Source organism: Staurois parvus, unplaced genomic scaffold, assembly GCF_062004578.1.
Source record: "Staurois parvus isolate SC_StPar_1 unplaced genomic scaffold, SC_StPar_1.0 ptg000734l, whole genome shotgun sequence".
NCBI lineage: Eukaryota > Metazoa > Chordata > Amphibia > Anura > Ranidae > Staurois > Staurois parvus.
This window is the reverse complement of record NW_028318530.1, coordinates 1,846,728-1,872,458: the sequence shown is the minus strand read 5'-3', so window position 1 is coordinate 1,872,458 and position 25,731 is coordinate 1,846,728. Positions and strand designations below refer to the sequence as shown.

At 39.2% G+C, this 25,731-nt stretch overlaps 1 protein-coding gene across 6 annotated transcripts in view; it reads right to left on the bottom strand.

Moving 5' to 3' along the window:
- The window catches only part of APBB2 (amyloid beta precursor protein binding family B member 2), a 387,866-nt gene that overhangs the window by 103,042 nt on the left and 259,093 nt on the right, over positions 1-25,731 (bottom strand). For all 6 annotated transcript variants that reach the window (XM_089654015.1, XM_089654012.1, XM_089654014.1 and 3 more), the window contains 2 exons: positions 15,494-15,640; positions 4,571-4,698 (listed from right to left, as the gene is read on the bottom strand). In XM_089654015.1, the coding sequence (XP_089510141.1) occupies positions 4,571-4,698; positions 15,494-15,640 (275 nt within the window). The remainder of the gene's footprint in view (positions 1-4,570; positions 4,699-15,493; positions 15,641-25,731) is intronic.

Here is a 25,731-nt window from a genome sequence, read left to right as displayed (position 1 = left end):
AAGGGTTCTAATTCGCATTACCCTTATCACGATAAATTAATTATCTCACCTGCAAATTACATGCATACAAAACCTAAGATGCATATCTGTGTTTCACTTAATTACAGATTGCCAAGTTAGAGAGCTCTGTGATACTGTTTTTTTATTTCCTCAAAGTGTCAAGTCTTTGGGGAGAGCCAACTGTCTGATAAAAGTAAAGTTGAGACACCAAAATAAATAGCTTGATGTACAAACCCCAGTACCTGCATTTAAAGTCTCAAAGGATAAGTTCATCTTTCAACAAAAAATAATAAATGCACATTTTTTGCAGGTAAAAAAATGTGCATTTATTATTTTTTGTTGTAGCAGCCTGGAAGTCACTGCACCAGCGATCAGCAGAATATAGAAATACTATGCTTTTATTCAGCTGTTTTTGGCGGGGGGAGAGGTGGACATGTGCTGAATCTCCAGCGCACACTCAAGGATAGACTGGAATCAGAATCAGAAAAGGCAAAAATCACCAGGTGCAGAGATTTCTCTACCAAGTGTGACAGATTTAAAAAACATGCAACTGATTCAGATTGCCAGCATCTCCTAAAGGCCTTCCAGCATTTCTGACATTTCTAGTTTAACTGAATACACATTTAATGTTCTTGGTTCATCTGAGTGAGTTGCACCTTTTTGCAGTAAAGAGAGGACTTCCCACATACTGTTTATATGTGATTTTTTTTTAGTTCTTAGGCCCCATGTACACTGGGCATTTAACCCCGCTACATGGGGCTTTGGTGTTTATATAGGGGAGGATGGCACAGGTGACCCGTCTCACCCCATTGCCAGCAGCCTATCAAAACTCTATGAGAGGCTATTAGCTGTTGCAGCTGATTGGGGCTGGACAGTGCACCTAGTGGTATTTATGATTAGGTCAGTAAATGCCCAGAGACAAATGCCTGGTCAGATTGCTCAGATTCTGGGCAATCATCCCTAGGATGCATACTGCCTTTAATATTTGTACTACACTGGCACTCCTGCATTTATCCTGCATGCAGGATAAGTCATTTAGAAAGCAACAAACAACTTTTATGCCTCCCAGATCACTTTCTACTGCTTTTAGCTGCATTTAGTCACATTTATAGTGTTTGGGCACATTTAGAGTGTCTAATCAGATCCTGGATGCACGGAATTCTATTTTCTCTAAATGTGGCTACACTGATTGTGGTAAACACACAGTTTGAATTATGCCATTTTATAAACTTTACATGCATTTAGAAATGCCCTCTAAACATATATAAATGGAGGTTTGACAATGCCAGTGTGAATGAGATCTACTGAAGGTGTAAAGCTTGGGGAGGCTTTGATTATTTGTAAAAAAAAAACAATTGTATGAAATGTTTTTCAAAAATACTTGTGCATCTTAATAATTACAGCTGTATTTAAAAATTCCAGTTTCAGAAAAGCATGTGCCCAATTTTAATGCAGTTTAATTGCATAGTAACTAGTTACCTAGACAATTAGAGCAAGTAAAGTTCTGTTCATCAGCTGGTGGCAAGCACATAGCCATTCTGACAATGTCTGCTATGACATACTTCATCTTGCAAAATCCATTGTCAGCATTGTGCCATATTCCATTTGTTCCATCCCAATATGTTCCATACAGTCACATTCCTGTATCATTTTTATTCTTAGTCTTGCACTGACAAACATCTCAGTGCACAGAAAATACATCACACTCTATGAAGTATGAATGCCACGGATGTGAAATCTACAGCTTCTCTGCAAACATTTATCTGAGAGAATGCAGAAGCTGGAGTTTCTTTAATCCAGTGTCACACATCTTGACAGACTGCAACAATTACCTTGTTTTCTACAAAGTTGTTTTCAAGGTCCAGGAGTGTGAAATCTGGTTTTTTAATGTGTTAATTGCATGGTATTTTAATGATTTTTCTTTGAATATATTGTTATGCAAGACATAAGTAAACCATTTTCTGCACTGTGTGGAGAGAAAAACATAACCAAAATAAAGAAGAGAGAGTGACATATTGCCCAATAAATGCAGTTTAATAATAAAATGCAGGGCTGAAATAGAACCAATGTAGCCTGGAAGTAAGTCAATTGGACCTTGCTCTTCCGATAACCATAAGTTTTGCACCATGCTATCCAGATTGTAACGCATATGCTGTACAATGGCTCTAGATTTATAACATCTTGCTTGGCATCTACAGTACACTCTGGTCAGGGTCAATGCTAAAATGGCCAATGGTTGCTATGAACCATTCTGTACCACACCTCCTCATAGTCTCCATCCACCCACTAGCTTCTCTTGGATAACAGAGGTGCCAAACCTGGTGTAAATACCATGTTCAGTAGTGTAGTTTGATAATTAGGTTTTTTCTGACTTATCTGTAGGTCACTTTGGGTTACCTGTATTTTAGCATTAACCAGTAACCTCGAATATCTTCTTTCCGCCCCAAATTTTTACTCTGCCATATGGTTTTCCAAATAATGAAGCCCCCTGGTTTCTGCCAGAGTAGAGAGTTACAAGAGTTGGTGCTGAAGGAAATGAGATCATCTAACGTCACACTGCATTTATCTCACTATATTGTTTAATTGTTGGCACTCACGGATAGTTCTGCCTGTGCTTCTCCCACTATTTGCTTTCTTAAATCTATGTGACTTTTCACCTTATGGAAAATGTAAAGTATCTCAGTGATATCTATAGTCTTTGTAATGTACATTTCATTTTATGTCTGATATTGATGTTAAGCACTGAATAAACAAAGAACTAAAAAACATGGCACCAGTCAACAAATTTTCATACAACCAAACTAGAAGTCCTCCCACAATTACAATAAAAGTGAAGTCCACCCACAATTTATATCTCTATTGCAAATGAACAATGTGAGCTGATTAACCCCTTGTCATATAATATCTTCAACAGAAAGCTGCCCCTTCTGGAGATGCTAACTCTTCCCTCCACTGCAACCACTGCCAAACCACGAGAGTGAGCTGTGCTTTACCTGCTGCACTTACTGCAATCTGAAACCAGGTAAAAATGCAGTGAAGTCCACTTGTAATAGGCATGAGGAGTTTGTGCAAAGATTTAACCACCAGAATCCTTGAAACGTACAAGAAGTCAATGGTCAGTTTTCGGTTAATTGAACCTTTAAAAAAAACTAAATAACTAAAGCATGGCTATTTGAGCCAATGGATTATTTCAACCTCATCAAGCTAGGGCAACTCATTAAAGGAGATGATGAAGCCAGGTGTGCTTATGCAACATGAAAGGAAAGCACTCAGAAGCATAATGAAAGAACAGGGACAGCAAGTGGTAAATCAAAGATTTGCATTGCTTCTGACAGAGATGATGTAAGGTATTTCACAGACAGCGCCATAGCTACTATCAAAGGAACTTTATTCACAATGACAGCATGAGGGTAGATAAAAGCAATGGCCTTTGGGGACCAACACAGTAAGTCCTAAAAAAATTAATGATAGACACAGCAGTTCCTTTGCTTGTAAACGATTTCTAGGTACTGTGCATTACAAAACTGCCTCACTGCAGGACACTCCCGTGAAGGATCATGGCACAGAATACAGGTGAAGAAAGAACAAATAAGCAAAACCAGCATTTTCAGTTAATGGTAGCAAGCTTTATTGTTTAGACACATTTCAGATGCTTCATTTCCATAAAGTAATTTGTAGTTTTTACAGTTGCTCTTCTGTTTCATTAAAGTATATAGTGCTAAATGTCTTTTCCTGTTTAGAAAAAGCATATCTGAATACTCATTATGTAATACTGAACTCCATTGGGGGTTCTTGGTTTACCTCGTGACCTATAGGGTTCTTTGTCCTCAGCAACTAAATGGAGTATCAGGGAAGCAAAAAAAAAAAAATGGGTGACTAAAGTAAACCTGTTGCCTTGCTGTGCATGGGCAAAGCCTATGTTCCCTTTAAGGGTGCAATAATGGCTGCTTGCTACCAGTGGTAAAGGGTGCTATTATTAGTGGGTGAAATGTAAGCCACTGGCAACTAATAAAGGTTGCCAGATACCCTGGAAGTATGTATGATATTATTCTGTAATTTATAGTTACAACCCTAGTAATGGTAGCTTCTTGGATAATGGACAGCTCTGACACACATGTACACTTTTCACCCTCCAGAGCCCAGCAGTGGGTGATGCCCTAATGGCCCTTGTGTATCTTTTAACACAGGGTCTTGGGGGATTCTGCTCTTTGCATGGCCAACACTGGCCCCTCAAGACAACCTGGCTTTTCTGATCCTGCACCAGCAGCTAGGGACACAGATCCTCAAGGGAAAGCTTTATGATGGTTTACTAAATGATTCATTAAACAGAGTTCTGTAACTGGATGATTCAGTACTCTGTAATTTCTGCATGTGGTAGCACAATAGCTTAAAAACATAACGCAAATGTGCTTACAAGGCAGTCTATAAAGTTACAAAATAGAAATAGAGTCCAGGCATTCTCAAGCATGGGGCATGCCCTAATCTTAGCATAGATGCCTACATTCTAATGTACACGCATAAAACACATCAACCAAGCATTGAAAATGTCTTAATTGCCAAGTACACTCACCTTCCATTATCTCGGCCCACTCCCCATACTCGGATGCTTACAATTGGCTGTGAATGTAGGAGCGTGCGATCCATAGGGTCTACTAGATTTAGCATATCATTCTCCAAAATAAGGTACATGTCTTTTCCCTATAATGAAACAAAAAGGTAAAGAGAGAGCAACAGAGAGATGTTATTATACCCCAACAGAACAAGTAGCCATGTACTACATAATTATAATAGGGTAATATAGGTATATGTTACATAGCAGTCATCACTAACTGAGTGGTCAGCAGTGGAGCATTTCCAGCATGCTAGCAGTTACTTCATCACTTTAATTTCCAGTAATAGGTGAACACCAATTTTACACTGACTGAGAAGAAAAAGATGTGCAGGATTTTAGATGGTTAGGATTACACTACAAATGTAGTGAAATTCCATCAGATACAGGCTTCAAAACCTCTAGCAATCAATTACTGCAAATAAACATAAACATACAGAGAATATAACACAATAACTGCTTAGTGATAAAATATCATGACATTTTTGAATAAAGTGTTTACCTACACCTTTGTTTAGTCCTGTAATTCAGCATGTTTTGCATATATTGGGTCTAGGTTAGTAGTGATTCTATATGAAATCAGTAAGGAGCATGAAAATGGATGAACATTTGAGAACATAGTACCGGTAATTTGTACAGTACTATTATTTTAGGTAAGTTTTGTAAAATTTTGATTTGTAGTGTTGCACTTAGAGATTTGCTATAACTGTGATGTGTTAATGTGGGAAGCACAAAGTGTGACAAAGCTACTAGGACAAAAATGAGATAGGGGAGCAGCACAGGAGCGTGTACAATTTATTGATTATTGAGTATTCTGGGGGTATTGTCCTATACACCATCAGAGAGAACACTTAGTAAACCTTCGAACATTTGATCATTTAAATGCAGTGTGCATGGTAAAAAAAAAAAAAAATCACTTGTTCAGAGTGTGTGAATCCCAGGTTCTGCAAAAGACCGCTAGTAGTACGAGCAGCCAGTGACTACTCATCAACCTATTGTACTGTCTGTGAATGTGTTAAACCTGTCTATTCAAAATAAATTGTAATGAAATCTACTAATCTAACTATTTAGGTCTGGGTTGAATCATAACTCTAACATCATTATACAACTAGATGTATTCAATATGTAAATAGCCAAGGTCAGAACAGCACAACTATATCCAAACTGGGAAAATAAACAGGAAAGATTACTATTGGAAAGATTTCCCCTTGCTTCCCTGTACCCAATACTGGGACAGAGCAAAAGTAACCCCCTGTATCAGACAGGAGATTCTGGCAGCAACACTTTGCAAGTGACAAAATTGTTAAACCCAAACAAGCATTATCTTTTGGAGTCACTTGCTTGTTGATCAAACAATCACCTTGTCTGTTTCGCTATGCCTCTTTTTTCGCTAACCATTGATCCTTAGCAGCCATTAGAGCAGTGATGGAATACCTCCCAGCAGTGATAATGGCAGTTAATTTCAGCAATTCTTTCTCTTAGTGAAGTGTGACCAGTGACAGAATCCCACACCCGTCATGATCAACATAAACTCCCATTGGGACACAGACAGCATTAAAAATCTGAGAGAGGTCCCAACCCTTCTAAAAGTGACTAAAAGTGTCCTTATTGAATTCTGTATCCCTGTTGAGAATATTTGCCCTTACTGCCTGCTGATTCAGAAGGGCAGGAAGCGTCTCCCTACTGGGGGCACAGATAGAGGTCATAACTAGAGATGATCATGGTCATAACTAGAGATAATCGAACTTGGCGAAGTGGAATTCGTTTCGAATATTAGGAAAAATTCAATTCGCACCGAATCCGAAAATTAGCAAACTTCGGATGCACGAATCGAATTTTTCCCGATCGGCCGATTTTCATCCCTTCTACAGCCGGCAAAAAGTGTCCCTGCAGAGAGCTCCGCTATTTCTGACAGTTCTCTGACAGTTCCTTCACATTTACAGTGGTTAAAACATTGTATCTATTTGTTTCCATTTAGGATACAGATGTTTTTATTCGGAAACAAATAGATACAATGTTTCAACCGCTGTAAATGTGAAGGAACTGTCAGAGAACTGTCAGAAATAGCGGAGCTCTCTGCAGATACACTTTTTGCTGTACTGGAATTCTTCTTCTTTTCATTCTTCTTTTCATTCTTCTTCTTCTTTTCATTCTTCTTCTTTTCATTCTTCTTCTTCTTCTTTTCATTCTTCTTTTCATTCTTTTTCTTCTTCTTTTCATTCTTCTTCTTTTCATTCTTCTTTTCATTCTTTTCATTCTTCTTCTCATTCTTCTTTTCATTCTTCTTCTTCTTCTTTTCATTCTTCTTCTTCTTCTTCTCATTCTTCTTCTTCTTCTTCTTCTTTTCATTCTCCTTCTTCTTTTCATTCTTCTTCTTTTCATTCTCCTTCTTCTTCTTTTCATTCTTCTTCTTCTTCTTTTCATTCTTCTTTTCATTCTACTTCTTCTTCTTTTCATTCTTCTTCTTCTTCTTTTCATTCTTCTTTTCATTCTTCTTCTCATTCTTCTTCTTCTCATTCTTCTTCTTCTTCTTTTCATTCTTCTTCTTTTCATTCTTCTTCTTCTGCTTTTCATTCTTCTTTTCATTCTTCTTCTTCTGCTTTTCATTCTTCTTCTTCTTCTTTTCATTCCTCTTTTCATTCTTCTTCTTCTTCTTCTTTTCATTCTTCTTTTCATTCTTTTCATTCTTCTTTTCATTCTTCTTCTCATTCTTCTTCTCATTCTTCTTTTCATTCTTCTTCTTCTTTTCATTCTTCTTTTCATTCTTCTTCTTTTCATTCTTCTTTTCATTCTTCTTTTCATTCTTCTTTTCATTCTTCTTCTTCTTCTTTTTCATTCTTCTTTTCATTCTTCTTCTTCTTCTTTTCATTCTTCTTTTCATTCTTTTCATTCTTCTTTTCATTCTTTTCATTCTTCTTTTCATTCTTCTTCTTCTTCTTTTCATTCTTCTTCTTCTTCTACTTCTTCTTCGTCGTGCCCCGTGACTGCCCAAATGAGTGAAGTGTGCGGTGATTCTAAGATCGACGGCACTCATCTGCATGTCATACTGACTGACAGTATTATTTCTCTTCCCCAGCAGACTCCAAGGGCATTTAAATTAAAGGTACAGTGTTCTGCACTAATATAAAGGCTCTCTGAAGCCTAGAAACCCTTTTAATAAGTTAAATTCGCAGCGAATAAATTCGCATCGAATCAAATTTCTTCCGCAAATTCGGCGAATCAGCCGAATCGAATTTTTGAATAATTCGCTCATCTCTAGTCATAACATTTCAAACCTGATCTTAAAAAAAGGTTTGACCAGAGGTAGGCCTTAATTACAATTACTGAAATTTATTAAGATACAAAATTGGGACTTGTGTTATTCTGTGTTTGTTCTGAAGCCTTTATACTATAAGAGAGGAATACTTAATATGCCCATAGGTGTAGTCCAACAATATAAACAGGCTGTGTATAGGTCATAGTCACCCCTGCATTTAACACCAGCTAAACAGAGAAAAACATTGTTATGCTTGTGGTGTTTGTACTTCTGCTTCAACTATCACACTGCACAATCTAGAAGTTCTAATTAGATGACAAATGTTTTATTCAGTAAAATCTATGGGGTTGATTTACCCCATACTGGAGAGTACAAAATCCAAACCAGATGTGCGTGGTAGCCAATCCGCTTCTAACTTCAGCTTCTTCAATTAAGCTTTGACAAAAAAAAAACATGGAAGCAGATTGGTTTCTAGATTCTCCACTCTCTGGTTTTAGTAGTAAATCAACCCCCTTGTAATCACCATAGTTGAAAATTTTTTTTTCAGAACAGGACACTTGCATCAGAGACCAAAAACCGTTGAAGAGTCCATCATGCCCTTTACTCTTTTTCTGTCCAATCACAAGTATTCAACACTATATCAGCTTTATTCCATCTGGCATTCTATCTAACTCACCCAGCTGTGGAATTAAATGTTCACAAGCAAGCCCTGGCCACACATGCTCAGATATTAGAAGATAAATGTTGGTGGCTAAGAAAGTTCTAAGACAAAGGAACTAACAACAAACCCGCTAAAACGATTGATTTTTTTTTCTTTTGTTCTGTGGACACATTCCCATGATGTGTCCAGTGATTGTGGACTCCTATATTTGGCCTCTTTGACTTTATTCACTTTTTATGTAGCGTTTACCCCTGTCAAATGTGTCTGCCTTAAAGTAAACCTTTCCTAGGAGAAATCTGGGAGCTGCCATTACTAACCTACATCTTAACATGCTAGCTGCCTGTTATATGCTGACCTTTTGGACCACTGATATAGAACAAATATGCAGATCAGAAAAGTTAGAAGCCCACCTGCATATTTGTTTTCAACAGCATTCAAGCCAGAGACTCAAGGCAACCAGAATTTCAAGAATAAGAAGTTAGCAATGGGGTCCTTCGTGTTTTAAGATTTAAGCCTACCTATCTCCTGTGTATTCTACATTGTTCAAACCGCTGTAATCCTTATGACCGCTGTAACTGCTAAACAGAATTGTGCTGATAGTTATAAAAAACACTATCATGGGAACAAGACAAGGCGAGTCATTCAGTGGTGCAGAAGTTGTGCACTGCAGGGAGCCATCACATGTCAAAAATGAAATTAGGACAAATTACAATGTATTGCATTGCCAGCTGTGGACAACAAGATTTATGGAACTATACAGTTTTTATGTTCTGTTTATATGGAAAATTGGAGAGGTTAATCTGAGCAAAATTCACGTTTCATTTAACTCACTAGGTACATGTTAGCATTACCAAATCATTATTAACTCAAATTAAAAAAAATAGCAATGCAACACCACCAATAAACAAAATTGCAGCATACAAGCTTCATCATGTGACCTAAAGGCAAAGCGTTTATGGCTTTTTCCATGTAGATATATAACACAATCTATGCAAAGAAATACATTTTTGATACATTGACTCAAATACTTTAGAAAAGCTGAGCTATTTCACACATATGAAAAAAAAAACACCAAAAAGACTAGATTTCCCTTTTAGGGATTATCTTGTCCTAGGAACAAGTGAATGATTATGATGTCTGGTTTACACGCATTAGACCATAGAATTCACTAATAAAGATACAACAGGAAACAAGTGATTAATGATTTAAGCCCAGTTGGACTTTGCCACATTTTTACATCTTTATAGCCATGTATTCCAGTTTTATTGTTTGTTACTGAGTTTTATCAGACATGCCCAAAAATACCTTATTCTGTGAGTGAAAATCCTGTTTTCTGCCCCCTTCTCTAGTCCTTTATGTAAGCATAGCTGAGTAACAGCCATACTCCTAATACCCGGCATCCCATTACAGACTTGTATTGCAGAGGAGGAGAAGGAGCATGTCAGACCAGGTCTGGTGCTGACTGCTGACTACACTGGGTCCAACTATGGTGCCTATTATACAAAGTCATATCTCCTTGCAAAACTGCTGTAACAGGAAAGCAGAAGCAAGCCTAGGAAAATAGAGGCTGTTTATATAGTCTTTCCAACTAGATATCTATTTTTGTGACTTGAATAGGACTTTAAATTATCCAAACCCAACAGATCTCTAAATGAAAGAAACTTGCTCATCATTATCTACAGGAGATCACAAAAGGCTGAAATCAAGCCGCATTTATGTAATTCCTATAATCACATTAAAAAAAACGACATTTAGGCCTGATTCATACAGGGTGATTTGACCCATGCTCTGTGCAGGGCTATGTTTTACCACCACAGGTATGGACAGGTGCTGCATGTATCCCTGTGCTGGCAGTCCCACTGTTGTCTATTGAAACGCATGGACACAGCGGTTGCTCCCAATATGACATCCATCCAGGTGTGGGTGCAAGGCCTTGAATGCACCCACGGCAAGTTTGGGACACGAACCCACATGGATATCATATTGGGACACATTGGCTGTGTCCATGCAGCTGCTGAATCCTAACTGATATGAAAGGGACTTCCCACATGGGAATGCACAGAAGACCTGTGCTCCTGTGAACAGATTGTAAGCTCCAAGTAGCAATGCCCTCCTAATCCTCTTGTATTGAACTGTATCGTTGCTGTATTGTCTTCCTTTATATTGTAAAGTGCTGAGAAAACTGTTGGCGCTACATACTGTAATGAGGCCTTAGAAGCTGTGCTTTAACCCTCTAATTCCAGAAAGATGTACTTTCTCTTTCTTTGCTCTCTTGCTGCTCACCCCCAGAATATGGTATTTCCAGGTATGAAGGACCATGTGACTCATCTGTTTGGGCCAATCAGCAGTGCTGTTGGGTCTGACTCTGGGAACGTAGAGCTTACAAAGGGCTTTGTTTTCTAGTCTGGATTCTGAGCAAAGTAGCAGTACAGCAGATGTACATGTGTCTGTAAAGGTCTGCATTATAGTGGATCTATTGTTGTGGCCTGCACGGACAAAGCAAGATTCACTGTAATATCAATGATAAAGATATCTTTGAACCACAATCTAAAACACGTAGAGCTGAACGTGGTGTGACAGGCAATAGTTTTAATATTTTTTTTTAATTTTTTATGTAACCATGTAAATCCCCCAGCCACACTGTAGTAACTTTCTTCCTGAGTGACCTAGATGTGTGGTTAGACTGCACGTTGGCTGTGCCTCTTTGAAGTGAAATCTCAGGAGAGATATAAAGAGATGCCAGCCTGCAGCACGTAATAAATATTTCATGGCAACACTGCAGTGGAGGTTAGTACATATCAGCAGCATCTACGACAAGGTGATGCATTAGAGATACTATTGAATATGTTACATTAAAATATAATGGCACTGTGACCAAAGACCCATGCTCATGATTCTGATTGAGCTGTGCGTCTGAATTTTTACACCTGAATGGTATATTTCTGTGATACTATTGCCCTGAAAGCTGAGACTATTGAGTAGTTTTCAGGCAGAAAACAAAATACAAAGAACTTTAGCTCCACTATGACTTACCCAAAAAATATCATTTTTATCACACAAAGGGAGTTATTTGCTACTAATCAGCTTCCAGGTTTTATTGCCAAAGCTTATTTCAATAAGCTGAAGTTAGAAGCTGATTGGCTACCATGCACAGCTGCACTTTTACACTTTTAGTAAAACTCCCCCAATGTCTTCACATAATCTCTCCCTACCCTCACTACTCAGCTTTTCATCTACAGCAGGTAAAATAAGTATTGAATACGTCAACATTTTTCTCAGTAAATTTATTTCTAAAGGTGCTATTGACATGAACTTTTCAGCAGATGTCGGTAACAACCCATGCAATCCATACAAACAAAGAAACCAAAACAAATAAATTCAGAAATTAAGTTATGTGTAATAAAATAGAATGACACAGGGAAAAAGTATTGAAAACACTAACTGAAATCTATTTAATACTTTGTACAAAATCTTTTGTTGGTAATGACAGCTTTAATACGCCTCCTGTATGGAGAAACTAGTCGCATGCATTGCTCAGGTGTGATTTTGGCCCATTCTTCCACACAAACAGTCTTCAAATCTTGAAGTTTCCGTGGGCCTCTTCTTCTTTAGTTCTTTCATAGATTTTCTATTGGATTCAAATCAGGTGATTGGCTGGGCCATTCTAGCAGCTTTATTTTCTTTCTTGGAAACCAATCGAGAGTTTCCTTGGCTTTGTGTTTGGGACCATTGTCTTGCTGAAATGTCCATCCTCGTTTCATCTTCATCATCCCGGTAGATGGCAGCAGATTTTTATCAAGAATGTGTTGGTACATTTTTCCATTCATCCATCCTTCAATGACATGAAGTTTGCCAGTACCGTATGCTAAAAAACAGCCCCACCCCATGATGTTCCCACCTCCAAACGTCACTGTTGGGATGGTGTTTGGGGTGATGTGCAGTGCCATTTGACCTCCAAACATGGTGTGTATTATGGCATCCAAGAGTTAAATTTTGGTCTCATTTGACCAGACTATATTCTCCCAGTATACCACAGGCTTGTCTAAATTGTGCGAAGCAAACTTTAAACGAGCTTCAATATGCTTTTTCTTCAGCAGTGGAGTCTTACATGGTGAGCGTGCATACAGGCCATGGCGGTTGAATGCATTATTTATTGTTTTCTTTGAAACAATTGTACCTGCTAATTCCAGGTCTTTCTGAAGCTCTCCACAAGTGGTCCTTGGCTCTGGACAACGTTTCTGAGAATTCTTTTCACTCATCTGTCAGAAATCTTGGGAGGAGCACCTGGGTGTGGCCAGTTTATGGTGAAATGTTGTTTTTTCACTTCCGGATTTTGGCCCCAACAGTGCTCACTGGAACATTCAGAAGTTTAGAAATAATTCTGTATCCAATGCCTTCAGTAGGTTTTGCAACAATAAGGTTGCAAAAGCTCTTTGCTTTTACCCATCATGAGATGTTTCTTGTGTGACACTTTGGTAATGAGACACCTTTTTATAGGCCATCAGTTGAGACTGAACCAGTTGATATTAATTTGCACTGACATAGGGCAGGATTGCTTTCTAAATACTGATAGATTTCAGCTGGTGTCTTGGTTTTCCATGCTCCTTTGTACCTCCCTTTCTTCATGTGTTCAATACTTTTTCCTGTCATTCCATTTTATTACACATAACTTAATTTCTAAACTTATTTGTTTTGGTTTCTGTGTATGTTTGAATTCCATGGGTTGTTACTGACATGTGATGAACATTTCATGTCATTAGCACCTTTAGAAATATATCTACCTATAAAAATGGTGACGTGTTCAATACTTTTTTCACCAAAAATTCCTAAACCTGTCAGGAAAAAAAAAAAATGCTCAGAAAGGTCTACCTGCAAAAGGACAAAACACTGCTGCATTCAAGAAAAATTGTCCACTGAAATACACTCAGGAACTAACGCTTTTGGAAGTGTCCATTTTCACTGCCCCTGACTGCATAGTTCTTCCCTCAACTGACCTCCACATTACTACAGGACACAGATTTCTTATTATTATACAGGATTTATATAGCGCCAACAGTTTGCTCAGCACTTTACAATTTAACGAGAGACAATACAGCAACAATACAGTTCAATACAAGAGGGATAGGAGGGCCCTGCTCCTTGGAGCTTACAATCTAGGAGGGAGGGGCTAGTGGTACAACAGGTAGTAGCTGTGGGGGATGGACTGGTTGGAAGAATAGAAGATTCCATTATTAGCTGAGGGCAGGATAGGCTTCCCTGAAGAGAAAGGTTTTCAGAGATCGCCTAAAAATGAGCAGAGTAGGCGATAGTCTGATAAATTGGGGTAGAGAGTTCCAGAGGATGGGGGAAGCTCTGGCGAAGTCCTGGAGACGAGCATGGGAGGAGGAGACAAGGGAGCTAGAGAGTAGGAGGTCTTGCGAGGAGCGGAGAGTACGGTTTGGGTGATATTTAGAGACAAGATCTGTGATGTAATTTGGGGCAGAGTTATAAATGGCTTCTTATAAACAGATTAGGTGTTCCCATTGCCTGCATCATTCACAGGTAGTTTTCAATGTAAAATGATCTTGGTTTCAGTATGACTGCACCTGATACGGGATATGGTAAGTGTAATACAAATGGAGGAAAGTGTAATGCAGATACAGTTTAGTGTTAGGAGTTACTTAAGGGACTATGCTATTTTTATGGTCAAGGATTAATTAAGGAACCATTCACACAACGTGTTGTGCTGTGTATTAAGATAGCCCAATTATTTGAATGGGCTAGCAATGCTCCAGAATGCATAGAAAACAGGCCTGCAGCATGTTTTGAAACATAGCGTACCACAACTCATGTAGGTTCATTTAGAAGGTGCTTTGGGGTGTCATTAAGAATCAATGGTACTGCATTGCTCCATCCCCCATGACATGTATGATACCTTACGTTAAGTTTTTTGCTGGATTGTAAGGGTTAGAGTAAGGTCAGTTGTTAGGGCATGGGCCCCACTCTGAGACTAACAGCACCAGGTTCATGAACCATGCCACCTGATATACTGCTGTGGAAGAAAACCTAAAAACACAAGCAGTTGGCATTACCTGAGGGCTGGAATTGACAAACACTGCTTTAGGGCTATTTCACACCACATGCGTTTCAGTGCTTTTTTCCCCCTGCATCCAAAATGCACAGAAAGTAGGTTACATGGTTTTCAATGACATAGTTCACACCAGTGTGTGCAGCTCCAAGTAGAACACTGTGAATTTTTCCTGCAAAGAACTGTACTTGAATGTAGTAAAACGCATAAAAACGCACCTACATGCATCAAAAATGCATTAGACCCTAGTACAGTGAAAAAAAAACAAAACAGGAAAAGAAGCACCAGCAATGCATCTGGAAACGCATCAAAAGCGCAACAGAAAGCATCAAAAACACGCATGCAGAAATGCATCCAAAATGGATCTGGAGGACATTTTTGTGGTGTGAACTAGCTCTTATAGCATGGCCCTTTATCCAAACTCTAGGACACCTACAGGCAAATTAATAAAGTAATAAAGTGACTTTCACCAAACAATCACTGGTAGCCAATCAATCAGTCATTTAATACACATAGACCAGGAAGATTCACCTGCAGTGAATGTTTGGTAAACGTTAGCTTCATTGCTTTATGAATAAACACACATGGGCTAAGCCTGGACAAGAGCATTTATGATGTTCAGAGGGGTGTGATTTAATGTACAGTAAGTAACCAGTCAGATTCCATTTTATTTCACTAAGATTACTGTAGAGAAAGAAGATTTCTCATCAGTTACTGCAAATGGCGCACTGCTATTTGAAAACAAAGAAGAACCTGATAACAAAGTTGAGATCTCTATGAAAAGAAAGAAATATAATATGTAATTAACAATGCAACATGATAAATACTGTTGTCCAGGAATGGTCTTTTTATTTTAAATCTCTTGATTCTGAGAAGGTATAGAAATGAATATGTACATACCTCGCCCCAAATGCCGACTGTGTCTCTGATGTCGTTCTTGCTGTAGGACAGCTGTCGAATACAATTGTTCACTGCAACACTGCTTTTCCCTGGAGCTAGGTCCTCTTCTGCCATTTCTACCCAGCCCAAAGAGCGTACAGCAAAGCACTGCAGATAAATAACACAATATATATTATAGGTATTAAAGCTGACAAAACAACATGATATCAGAGTACAAAAGTGATGACAGAATTGATTCATAGTTTGGTTAATCTGGCAATTTACACATTTGAAATTGTCTTAAAAATATGGATAAAGTTTTTTCCAGTTCTGCAGAGAATTGTGCTGATCACGAGTCCTTACACCCATTAAGACTAAAAGTCGGGAAATTCTTCCTTACATCACTAGCGGGTTGGCAGAAGTGGAAACTTTTAGCCTAGTTTAATTCCTTATTTTTTCATTTTTTTTAATTCTATCTTTTATTACATTTTTACAATACAAAAAGACCATCTAATGCACACAAAAATAAAAAGAACTTCACCAATACATGAATTCCATTTGCATCATCTTATCCCTTGCCCCACCCTCCCCCCTCCAATTACCCCAGTCCATATCCGAATTCCTAGTTTCTATCCTCTCTCATGACTATCTCTCCATATCTGTATCCCTTCCCTCCTATCTCCTTCTCTCTGTCGGGCACTCCATTAGAACTCCCTCTAATACTCTTCCACCTATATTCCAGCCAGTTCCACATATCTTTTAGATGTTTTGAAAATAAGCCAGCTACTCCACATTTTCCTAAATGTTTCTATTCTATCCTCCTCAATATGACACAACTCCTCCATCCCGTAGATATTTTCCACTCTATTAACCCAGTCATCTATTCTCGGTGGGTCTGGGGCTAGCCAGAATTTGGGAATCAAGCCCTTAGCTGCACTGATTAGATGATAGAGTAACCCGTTCTTATGTAGCTTTACTAAAGGTTCAAATTTGTAAAACTAATTTATTTTCTTATAACCATGAGAGGATGCACACTTATAAAATACAAAAGTGCATGTCTGTATAATTTAAAGTATACAAAAAATCTTTCAATAGTTGGCTTCCATCTGAAATCGAAAGTTCCAAGTGCAAATCTACTTTTTCTAAAATTGTACCTACCTACCCTCAGAGAGACTCCCATGTGTCTTACTGAAGTTGAGAATCTGTTTTCTAGTAAATATATTAGGATTTAGCTTTGTTCTGCTCAATATCCAATAGGCTATGGTATTAAAGCAGACCTATACTAAACTAAGAACACCCATCTACTTCTATAAATCAGTTCTGTTAAATGAGGGAAATATTACATAAGAAGTGAAATATTTACCTGTGCTGCAGAAGCCAGTATACTCCAAGCTCCATCTGGTGGTAGATCATACCGGAGCATTGGTTTGTGCCGGACAGCTAAATATATCTCCTGTTTTTAAGTTTAGCAGAGCAAAGATATGGGCATTGATGAAGCCTCCTATAGAAGTATAGGATGTTTTAAAATAAAAGGGATCAAAAATTCCCACTGTAACTCACTGGAAACAGTTTACACAGCTAACATGTGGTTAGTGATTTTCTACCATACAACCTAGACTTTTCTTCAATGTCCATCGAATCTTCGAAGATATTAGGATTTCTGGCCCTCAGCTCAGACCTCAACCTGATGGAAGTTTTTGGTACTGTCTCTTCAGGTGTAGGTGTGCATTAAGGATGAGGTTCAGGTTTTGAGCTACCTTGGGCTTGAGGCGGACAGCACAGTTTTGCTGTTTGCTGAAATTCCGACATTATGGTTGAAAATTGGTGCCTGAACCCATAATGCACTGCATAACCCTTGCCCTTTGTCAGACGGTTCCCTGAAAGCCAACAATGTGAAAGACTGGATAAGTTAGCCCCCTCACTATAAACGTTTGTTCCCAACAGCCATATTGTCAGTGTTTGTTGGAGCTGGATAGGAAAACTGAGAAATCTGTGCAGGGAAAGATACTCTGCTATTCAGTTCTATACATTACTATCCTGTAGACTGCAGTGTGGTTAGCTACATACCTTTGTGCTCACTGTTCTATAGACCTCACTGAACTTCTTGCAGTGTCTGTGTCAGCAGCAAGCATGTCTGCTTTATTTTCTCTGTGCCGCCCCTTTGCAACTTTTTTTTTTTTTTATTTAATTTTATGATTTTTTTTTTTTTCTTCTCATGTATTGTGTACCTTCTGGCCTGGTTCACACTATCATGTTGCATGTGATTCGCACAAGAATTGCACCACATTCCTGTGCAAAATCACATGCGATTCTGTGCTATGCAATTTGAGCCCATCATTTAGTATGGCTCAAATCACACCGCACCTTTTATTATGCCTCACTGGAATCAGATCGCATGGGTGTTCATATCCATGCAATCCAAATCAGGCAAACACACTGCGGCCTGCTTTTGGGATGTCGTTAACTACTAATTGACACCCGCAGCAGATCGCATGAACACTGCGCAATTGCTATGAAGGAAATGCAGCGATTCCTGTGTGTTTCCCACATCCCATCAGTGCCAACCAAGCCTTAATGTGGAGGTGGCTGTCACTACATGACACTCTTGCTTTTTGTTTAAAAAATGTACTAGTAGACAGTCACACAGCATTACACTATAAGGCCACACATGGGCAGGAACAAATAGGAATATATGAGGTGAATACTCGTGCGCCGCCAAAACATTATATTAGTGCGTGAAATCAAATCAAATCAAATAAACAGAGAATGCTGCTATCACCTAAATGCGTAAAACTTCACAGTGGATCAAATAAACAAAATAAAAATAGTTCAGCGCAATCTCAGCACCTTAATGATGAATAAATAATTCCTGTGTACTGATACCACAATCTCAGTGCTACAAATGAAATCAAATACCGCTTTGCAATCAAACAAATATGTATAAACAAAATACTCAATTTATATATATATACATATATCACTTGCCATAAGTATAAAACATAAAGGTGTACCAACTAATATTCCGTGGTAATAAATAAATAAACTGTGTTGGTGCACCAATACCTAATTGAATAAATAAGTGTAAAGAAAAAAAGTCCACACCATAATCAATAAATCAATGAGTAAATTAAATGTCCCTGCTTCACCAGTCCTTGTTGCCAGTAAGTTTCACCACTGTGACGTATAATTCAGATAGTGCTCCACCCTGTGTGCAAAGTGGCTGCTCACCTTCATAAATGACCCATACTCTCATACAAGTCAAACTCGCTTGAATTGTCAAACTGCCACAGGCTATCTATTGCTCTTAATCCACTTGTAGGTTTCTCCAGCATGTGATATGGGGCTTTCAGTCAGGACAAATAGATGCTCCAGAAGAAAGATAAGAAAAAGGGGGCCGCCCATAGTGTACTAATTAAAATGATGCTTTTATCAATAAAAAGATCCCAAGGGATGCAATCAGATATACTGTACCCTGGATCACCATCCCCTGTTGTCAAGGAATGTCTTGCACATGGAAATGTAATATAATGGGAAATGCATGAGAATAAGGAAAATACTTTAGAAAAATGCTACTTCTTTTGTTATGAAACTTTCTTTGGGTACTTTTCATGGCGATTTGGCTGTAAACTAGAATTATGCATTCCTGCATTATTTAGCTGTGTGTGAACTATGAAAAATTTAACTGCCCAGAAAAACAACTGCACAATGTCCCAACAGAGTACAGACAGAGCGCTGGCCTGTACTGCCCCAATTACCTCTCTACTGCACTGGGAAAATGACAAAACTAATAATAGAGTACCATACTGTATAATAAAATATTCATTTATTTATGTATTTCAAGACAAATACTGCCACAATATGTGTAATATTTCTTTTCCTGAATAGAGAGGCACTGAAATTACAGCCATGGGATTGTCGTGCTCACACTTATGTTTATGGGCAAGGGACTCTGGAGGTCAGACCAGGCATAATCCGAGATACTCCTAGATTGTTTATTTCACCACCATACACACAATTATTACATTTCTCTAACCTAGATGAACTTATCCAGAAACAGGAATACATGTGTAACGGTTTACACAAATTGGGGCAACTTATTAATCACAATTTAGCTTGATGAAGTCACATAGAGAGAGCTAAAAAAGTAAACAGTGGTGTTGATTTACAAAAGGCAATCAGACTGTGCACTCTGCAAGTGCAGTTGCACTAATTCCCCTTAGTACTGTAAATGTAAATGTGGTAAAGCTTCACTTTGTAAATACCCAATCAGATGCAAGCAAAATAGAAAAAGCATTTTTGCCTGAACATGATTGTATGATGGAAATCAGCAGATCTTTACCACAATCAGGAAAATGAGTGCTAATATATTTGCAAAGTGCGGTCTACTGTATTTACCTTTACTAAATCAACCCCAAAGAGCTTCCAATTGTGACCCCTTAGGTCAGGGGTGTCCAAACGTTTTTCAAAAAGTGCCAGATTTGATGAAGTGAACATGAGTGTGGGCCAACCATTTTGTGGCAAAAAAAAAAGAATGGATAAAAGAGCGACTGATACTGGTCATGACATATTTGAGATCTGTACTTGTTTCTCACTCCTAAAGAAAAAAAAACAAAAAAACAAAAAGCAAAATTACTCTCACTGATTTCCTTCAATTCTTGAGAAGGGTGCACACCTTTGCCTTTCATTGGCCTCGCGCATGCTCCGAAACGCGTTTACATACTGGACATCCCTACGTCATCACGCTGACGTCGACGTTGCACTCCAGGGTGGACTTCGGATGCCATCTTTGGATCTCACACATGCTGGCAGGCTCCCTGTGAACATCCTGAGTCTCCTCCAGCCCTTCCTACGGCATATACATCGAGGACACCGCCATGTCCTTCGATTTCACCTCATATGCCTGATCCATTTGTTACAGCCAATTCTTCGCAGATCTTTCTGAATACATATTCTTGTATGGTTGGTAAAAGACTATATACACTCACCGGCCACTTTTATTAGGTACAGTTGTTCCTTGGTAATACAAATTTATAATCAGCCAATCACATGGCAGCAACGCAATGCATTTGGGCATCTAGACATGCTGAAGTTCAAACTGAGCAGATGGGCTACAGCAGCAGAACACCACACCGGGTGCCAGTCCTGTCAGCTAAGATCAGGAAACAGAGGCTACAATTCCCACAGGCTCACCAAAACTGGACAATAGAAGATTGGAAAAATGTTGCCTGGTCTGATGGGTCTCAATTTCCCCAGAGATGGTTGTGCGTGAAAATCCCAGTAGATCAGCAGTTTTTTAAATACTCAGACCAGCCTGTCTGGCACCAAAAACCATGCCACGTTCAAAATCACTTAAATCCCTTTTCTTCCCCATTCTGATACTCGTTTGGAACTTCAGCTGCAGCTCAGTTCATCTTCACCACGTCTAGATGCCTAAATGCATTGAGTTGCTGCCATGTGATTGGCTGATTAGCAATTAGTGTTATCAAGCAATTGAACAGGTGTACCTAATAAAGTGGCTGATTAGTGTATTTTTTTTTCTGCTGAGACAGTGTACCAGGGGTTGCTCAAAAATATGGAAACACTACATGATTTGCAGGTGTGAAAGTGATGACATGTTTCCTGTTGAAAGCGGAAGTGATTTAACATTCTTTTGTTTCCGCTGTGTGATGAGACACCTAGCTAACAGGTGGGAAGCCTCACTTTCATCATTCACCGCGTGCCCTGCTAGTAATACGGAGTCATGTCACAGCTTACTGAGTTTCAAAGAGGGCAAACTGTTGATGCCGGTTAGCTGGTGCCTCTGTGACTAAAGTTGGCAATTTATTTGCCATGTCACAAGGTACAGTATCAAAGGAAACCATCGTCTGATAAGCATAAGTGCAGTTGACATGGTCAACTGACCGAAAGAGACAAAAGGACATTGCGAAGGATTGTGACCCAAAATAAGAAAACAACTGCTGAAAAAGTGACTGCAGAGCTCAATCACAGTCTCCAAAAGCCTGTATCCACAAAAACTGTACAGAAGGAACATTCAAAGGCAAGCTGCGTTTGCCAAACCACTAGTGACCAATGTCAGAAGGACAGATCCATAAGCCGCACATCAAAGGCAAACCCATGTACATGAGGTGAGGTGAGTTGCATCCCCATGATTATGCTCCAAGGGGCAAAGTGTAACGCGTTGGGGGGTGTAGCCTGACTGGAGCCTGGGCAGAGGCTGTTATTTATCTCACCTCATGCACATGGGTCTGCCTTTGTTGGTGGCTTATAGATCTTTTCTTCTGACATTGCTGCAGCTTGAAGCTAGGACGAGCTCCATATACCTGTCAGCACTCACATCGATTTAGTTTGGACAACCTCCCTACCTGAGCGGTACCTAATTTTATCTTTTTAGGTAACTAATTGATATTAATGCTCAGAAGAGGAGAGAGTGGTGCAACACTTAAAAAACATGGACTGTCGATCAATGGAAGACTATAATATGGTCCAATGAATCGAGCTTCACACGGTTCCCAACCACCGGGCATGTTTACATGTGGCAACCACCATCTCAAGCTTACAACCAGGTCAGTCTTGTGCCATCAGTAAAGCATGGTGGCGGTGGAATCATGGTTTGGGCAGCCTAATCTTGGTATTCTGCAGGCACCATCATCATCTTGAAAGGTAGAGTCACTGCTGCAATCCTGTACAAATTATGGCTGACTATGTGCATCCCATGGTGCAGACATTGTTTCCTGAAGACAGCGCTCTGATTCACACATCTGGTGTTGTCAAATCATGGTTTGACAAGCATGTTGACAAAGTCTGGCACCTTCCCTGGGTGCCACAGTCGCTGAACCTCAATATCATAGACCCACAATGGTCAATTTTGGAGAACAAAGTTCAAGTTTGTTTTCCGCCTTCAGCATCTGTGCAAGAACTGGAACTTTTTTTTTGGATCCACCATCCAAGACTTCTATTTGTCAATTCCCAGGAGAATTCAGGCCATCTTGGATGCCAAATGCGGTCTAATACCATATTAGGTAACAATATTCATTCTTTTACCTGGTGTTTCCATAATTTTATCCAACCCCTGGTACATCGCCAATGTAGCACAATATCTCAAAGGGTAGAGAATAACTATATACTATATATTTATGGTAAAATTATAGAACGGTCCATCAAAATCAAGGAAAATTGTCAAATTATTACTAGTGTCACACCTAATTGAATGCAAAATAAAAATTATACAGTGGTGACATGTTATAAAGAAAGCTCTAAAGTCTCCTTACAAGCACAGCAGAGCTCTAGTCAAACAGCTAAATAATGATTATATATAGATATATGTTTACTGTTTAACCTTCCAAAAGTTTGTAATTCTATGCGGCAAGCCCAGTGATTTACACACTGAAAAGCCAGGCAGGTGAAACACATTTCCTGGTTTAGCAATTCAGCACTTTATGTCTTGTCCACTGCCAGCTAGTTGTAAATCAGCATCATCATCTCCATCCAGTTAGCAGGGAAGTGATCCAGGAAGCAGTAAAGCTGAGCCAGAGAGTATATAGTGGTCTTCCTGGCTGCGTAGTATGGCAGCTGTGTGCAAATCGCATAATGGACTATACAGAAATGTAAATCACACAGGGAAACTAAACATATATGGATTTCAACTGTTTATATCGTTTCTTACCTAAATGACCCAATTTAAGGCATTAAAAATGAAAAAAAAAAACTATACTGCTTTCCAAACTGTTAGGAAATGTACTAATAAAAAGTTATATCAGGGGTATATGTACATCTGCCACAATGAACCACTTTGTGTAAAGATTTGCGCAGAAAGACATTCGGCATTTGGCACTTCTGGTGTTTAAATGACCTCTGTTTAATATCTACATTAAAAAGACTAAAATTCATATATCTGAGTAGTGTTCCAGGATTAGCATACAGCATTTATGAGTTCATTACCAAACTGCTTGGGAAAGCTGAAGGGTCATTGGAGGAACAATGCAATGGGAGAATATTCGATGCAGTGCTGCCCTCTTGTGATCATTTCACAGATTTGCAAACTTGTTACCCAATTAGTGTGGAAGTACAGTGTTTATGTAAAAACGTACAGTATGCTGCAACTTGACAAAACGCTCTTAGAACTTATACTTCCTAAATAAAAACAGCAGCCCATAGAACTGGTATTGTTAGTGCTTATCGCTGTAGATCTGCATGATGTTTAGTCTTAGAGAAGACAAATATGTATAGTTAGGGTTTTTTTTCTTAGAGAATAGGTGCAGGAACTCCCCCTTTCTGAATCGCCCCTTGTCACTGCCCATTGGTTACACCCCCTACCCACCTCCCAGTACTGCAGTACAGTCCATTTTAGATAACAAAAAAAGGCAGTACAATAGATCCCCTGCAGCCAGCAGCAATAGATCCCCCAGCAACAATATACCCCCACAACAATAGATCCCCAGCAACAATAGAACCCCCTAACAATAATATACCCCCCAAGCAACAATAGATCTCCCCATCGCAAAAGAACCCCCAGCAACAAACTGATCCCCACAGCAACACATAGATCCCCCCACAACAATAGACCCCTGCAGCAACAATGATACCCCTGCAACAATATACTAGCAACAATAGATCCACCAAAACGATAATAGACCACCAGCAGCAACAACATATCTTCCAGCAACCAGCATGAATAAACCTCTCCCTCAACATTAGATCCTTCCCAGCAACAACTGACCCCCCCCCCCCAGCAACATAAGACCTCCCTAGCAACAATAGATTCACCACCAGCAAAAGATCCCAGAATTCAGCATCAATAGACCCTCCAGCACACCCCAGCACTCCTTGCCATTACATACAGTACATTCAGTGCTGGAGGTGCCAGAACTGCGTTCTCCTGCGTTTCTGCTGAAACAAGCCCTGTATATAGCGTTACTGTTTAATAAATGTAAGTCTTGTCAAACAACTTACAGAAGTCTACCTTTTTGATAATCTAGCTGTCATATTTCTTAACCTTGCGCCTATGTCCTGCAAGAGGTATAAGAAATCTATGCTGATACACTTGCTGAATGCTGCCAGGGTCTGCATCTCTAGTACTTGGAAAAGCCCCAGCCCATTAACAGTGAGTCAGTGCTTTGCCCAAGTGATATCCAAGTGATGGAAGATCTTACAGCGAACATCAGAGATAAGACTACTAATAGTACTATTGGGAAGAACGTCAATACCCCCCAATATAAACAACTGTTGTAGAGCTTTCTTTTCCTTTCTCCAATTCAACCCTAATGCCTCCTTTTGTCGGTCTTAATCAGGGTGATGCCACTGACTGTAATTAGCTAAAGCAGCGGCAGGGGGAAGGTGCCCCTTCCTTTCCCTCTCCCTGCCAACCCCCCCCCCTTTTTCTATACCAAAGCCACCACTTTGGCGAGGCTTTCTGAAAGTCTCACGCTCCCTCCCCTGGGTGGGAGTCCTCTCCTTCCTATATACTCTGTGCTATTTCTTGATTGTTCTGTGAGTTTATCCCAGACACTACGGGGTTTATTTACTAAAGCTGGAGAGTGCAAAATCAGACTCACTTCTGCATAGAAACCAATCAGCTTCCAGGTTTCATTGCCAAAGCTTCATTGAACAAGCTGAGGTTAGAAGCTGATTGGTTTCTATGCAGAAGGGAGTCTGATTTTGGACTCTCCAGCTTTAGTAAATAAACCCCTATAGGTTTCCAATAATGTTTCCATAGACATATGAGGATTAGCACCATTATACGTGGGTCTTTGCCTGTGCCGACTCCTGACAGTGAGGTAATGATTCATGTCTTTAATCTGTATTATCAGTGCATTGATAATACATCTTCTGGACTAATGTATGACAACATGCAATATGACTCTTTGTTACTAGTTGTTCATGTATCTCTTGAGCATGTTCTTGTTCTTAATATGTTACGCTGTAATCCTCATTAACTAAATAAAGAATGTATTAAAAAAAATGTAAATCTTGTAAAGTTTTCATCCTAAGGAACTCCCAAAAGACACTTGGTCTATCCCTTGGACGATATTCTAGCAACCTGTTCAGCCCTATAAGAGTACGCATCTTTTAGATTGTAAGTTCTAATGAGCAGGGCCCTCTGATTCCTCCTGTATTCAATTGTATTGCAACTGTACTATTTGCCCTCACGTTGTACAGCACTGAGCAAACTGTTGGCGCTATATAACTCCTGTATAATAATAATTCACATATACACTGGAGTAACAGCCCTGGATGTGTATGTTGATTTCATTGTGTATACA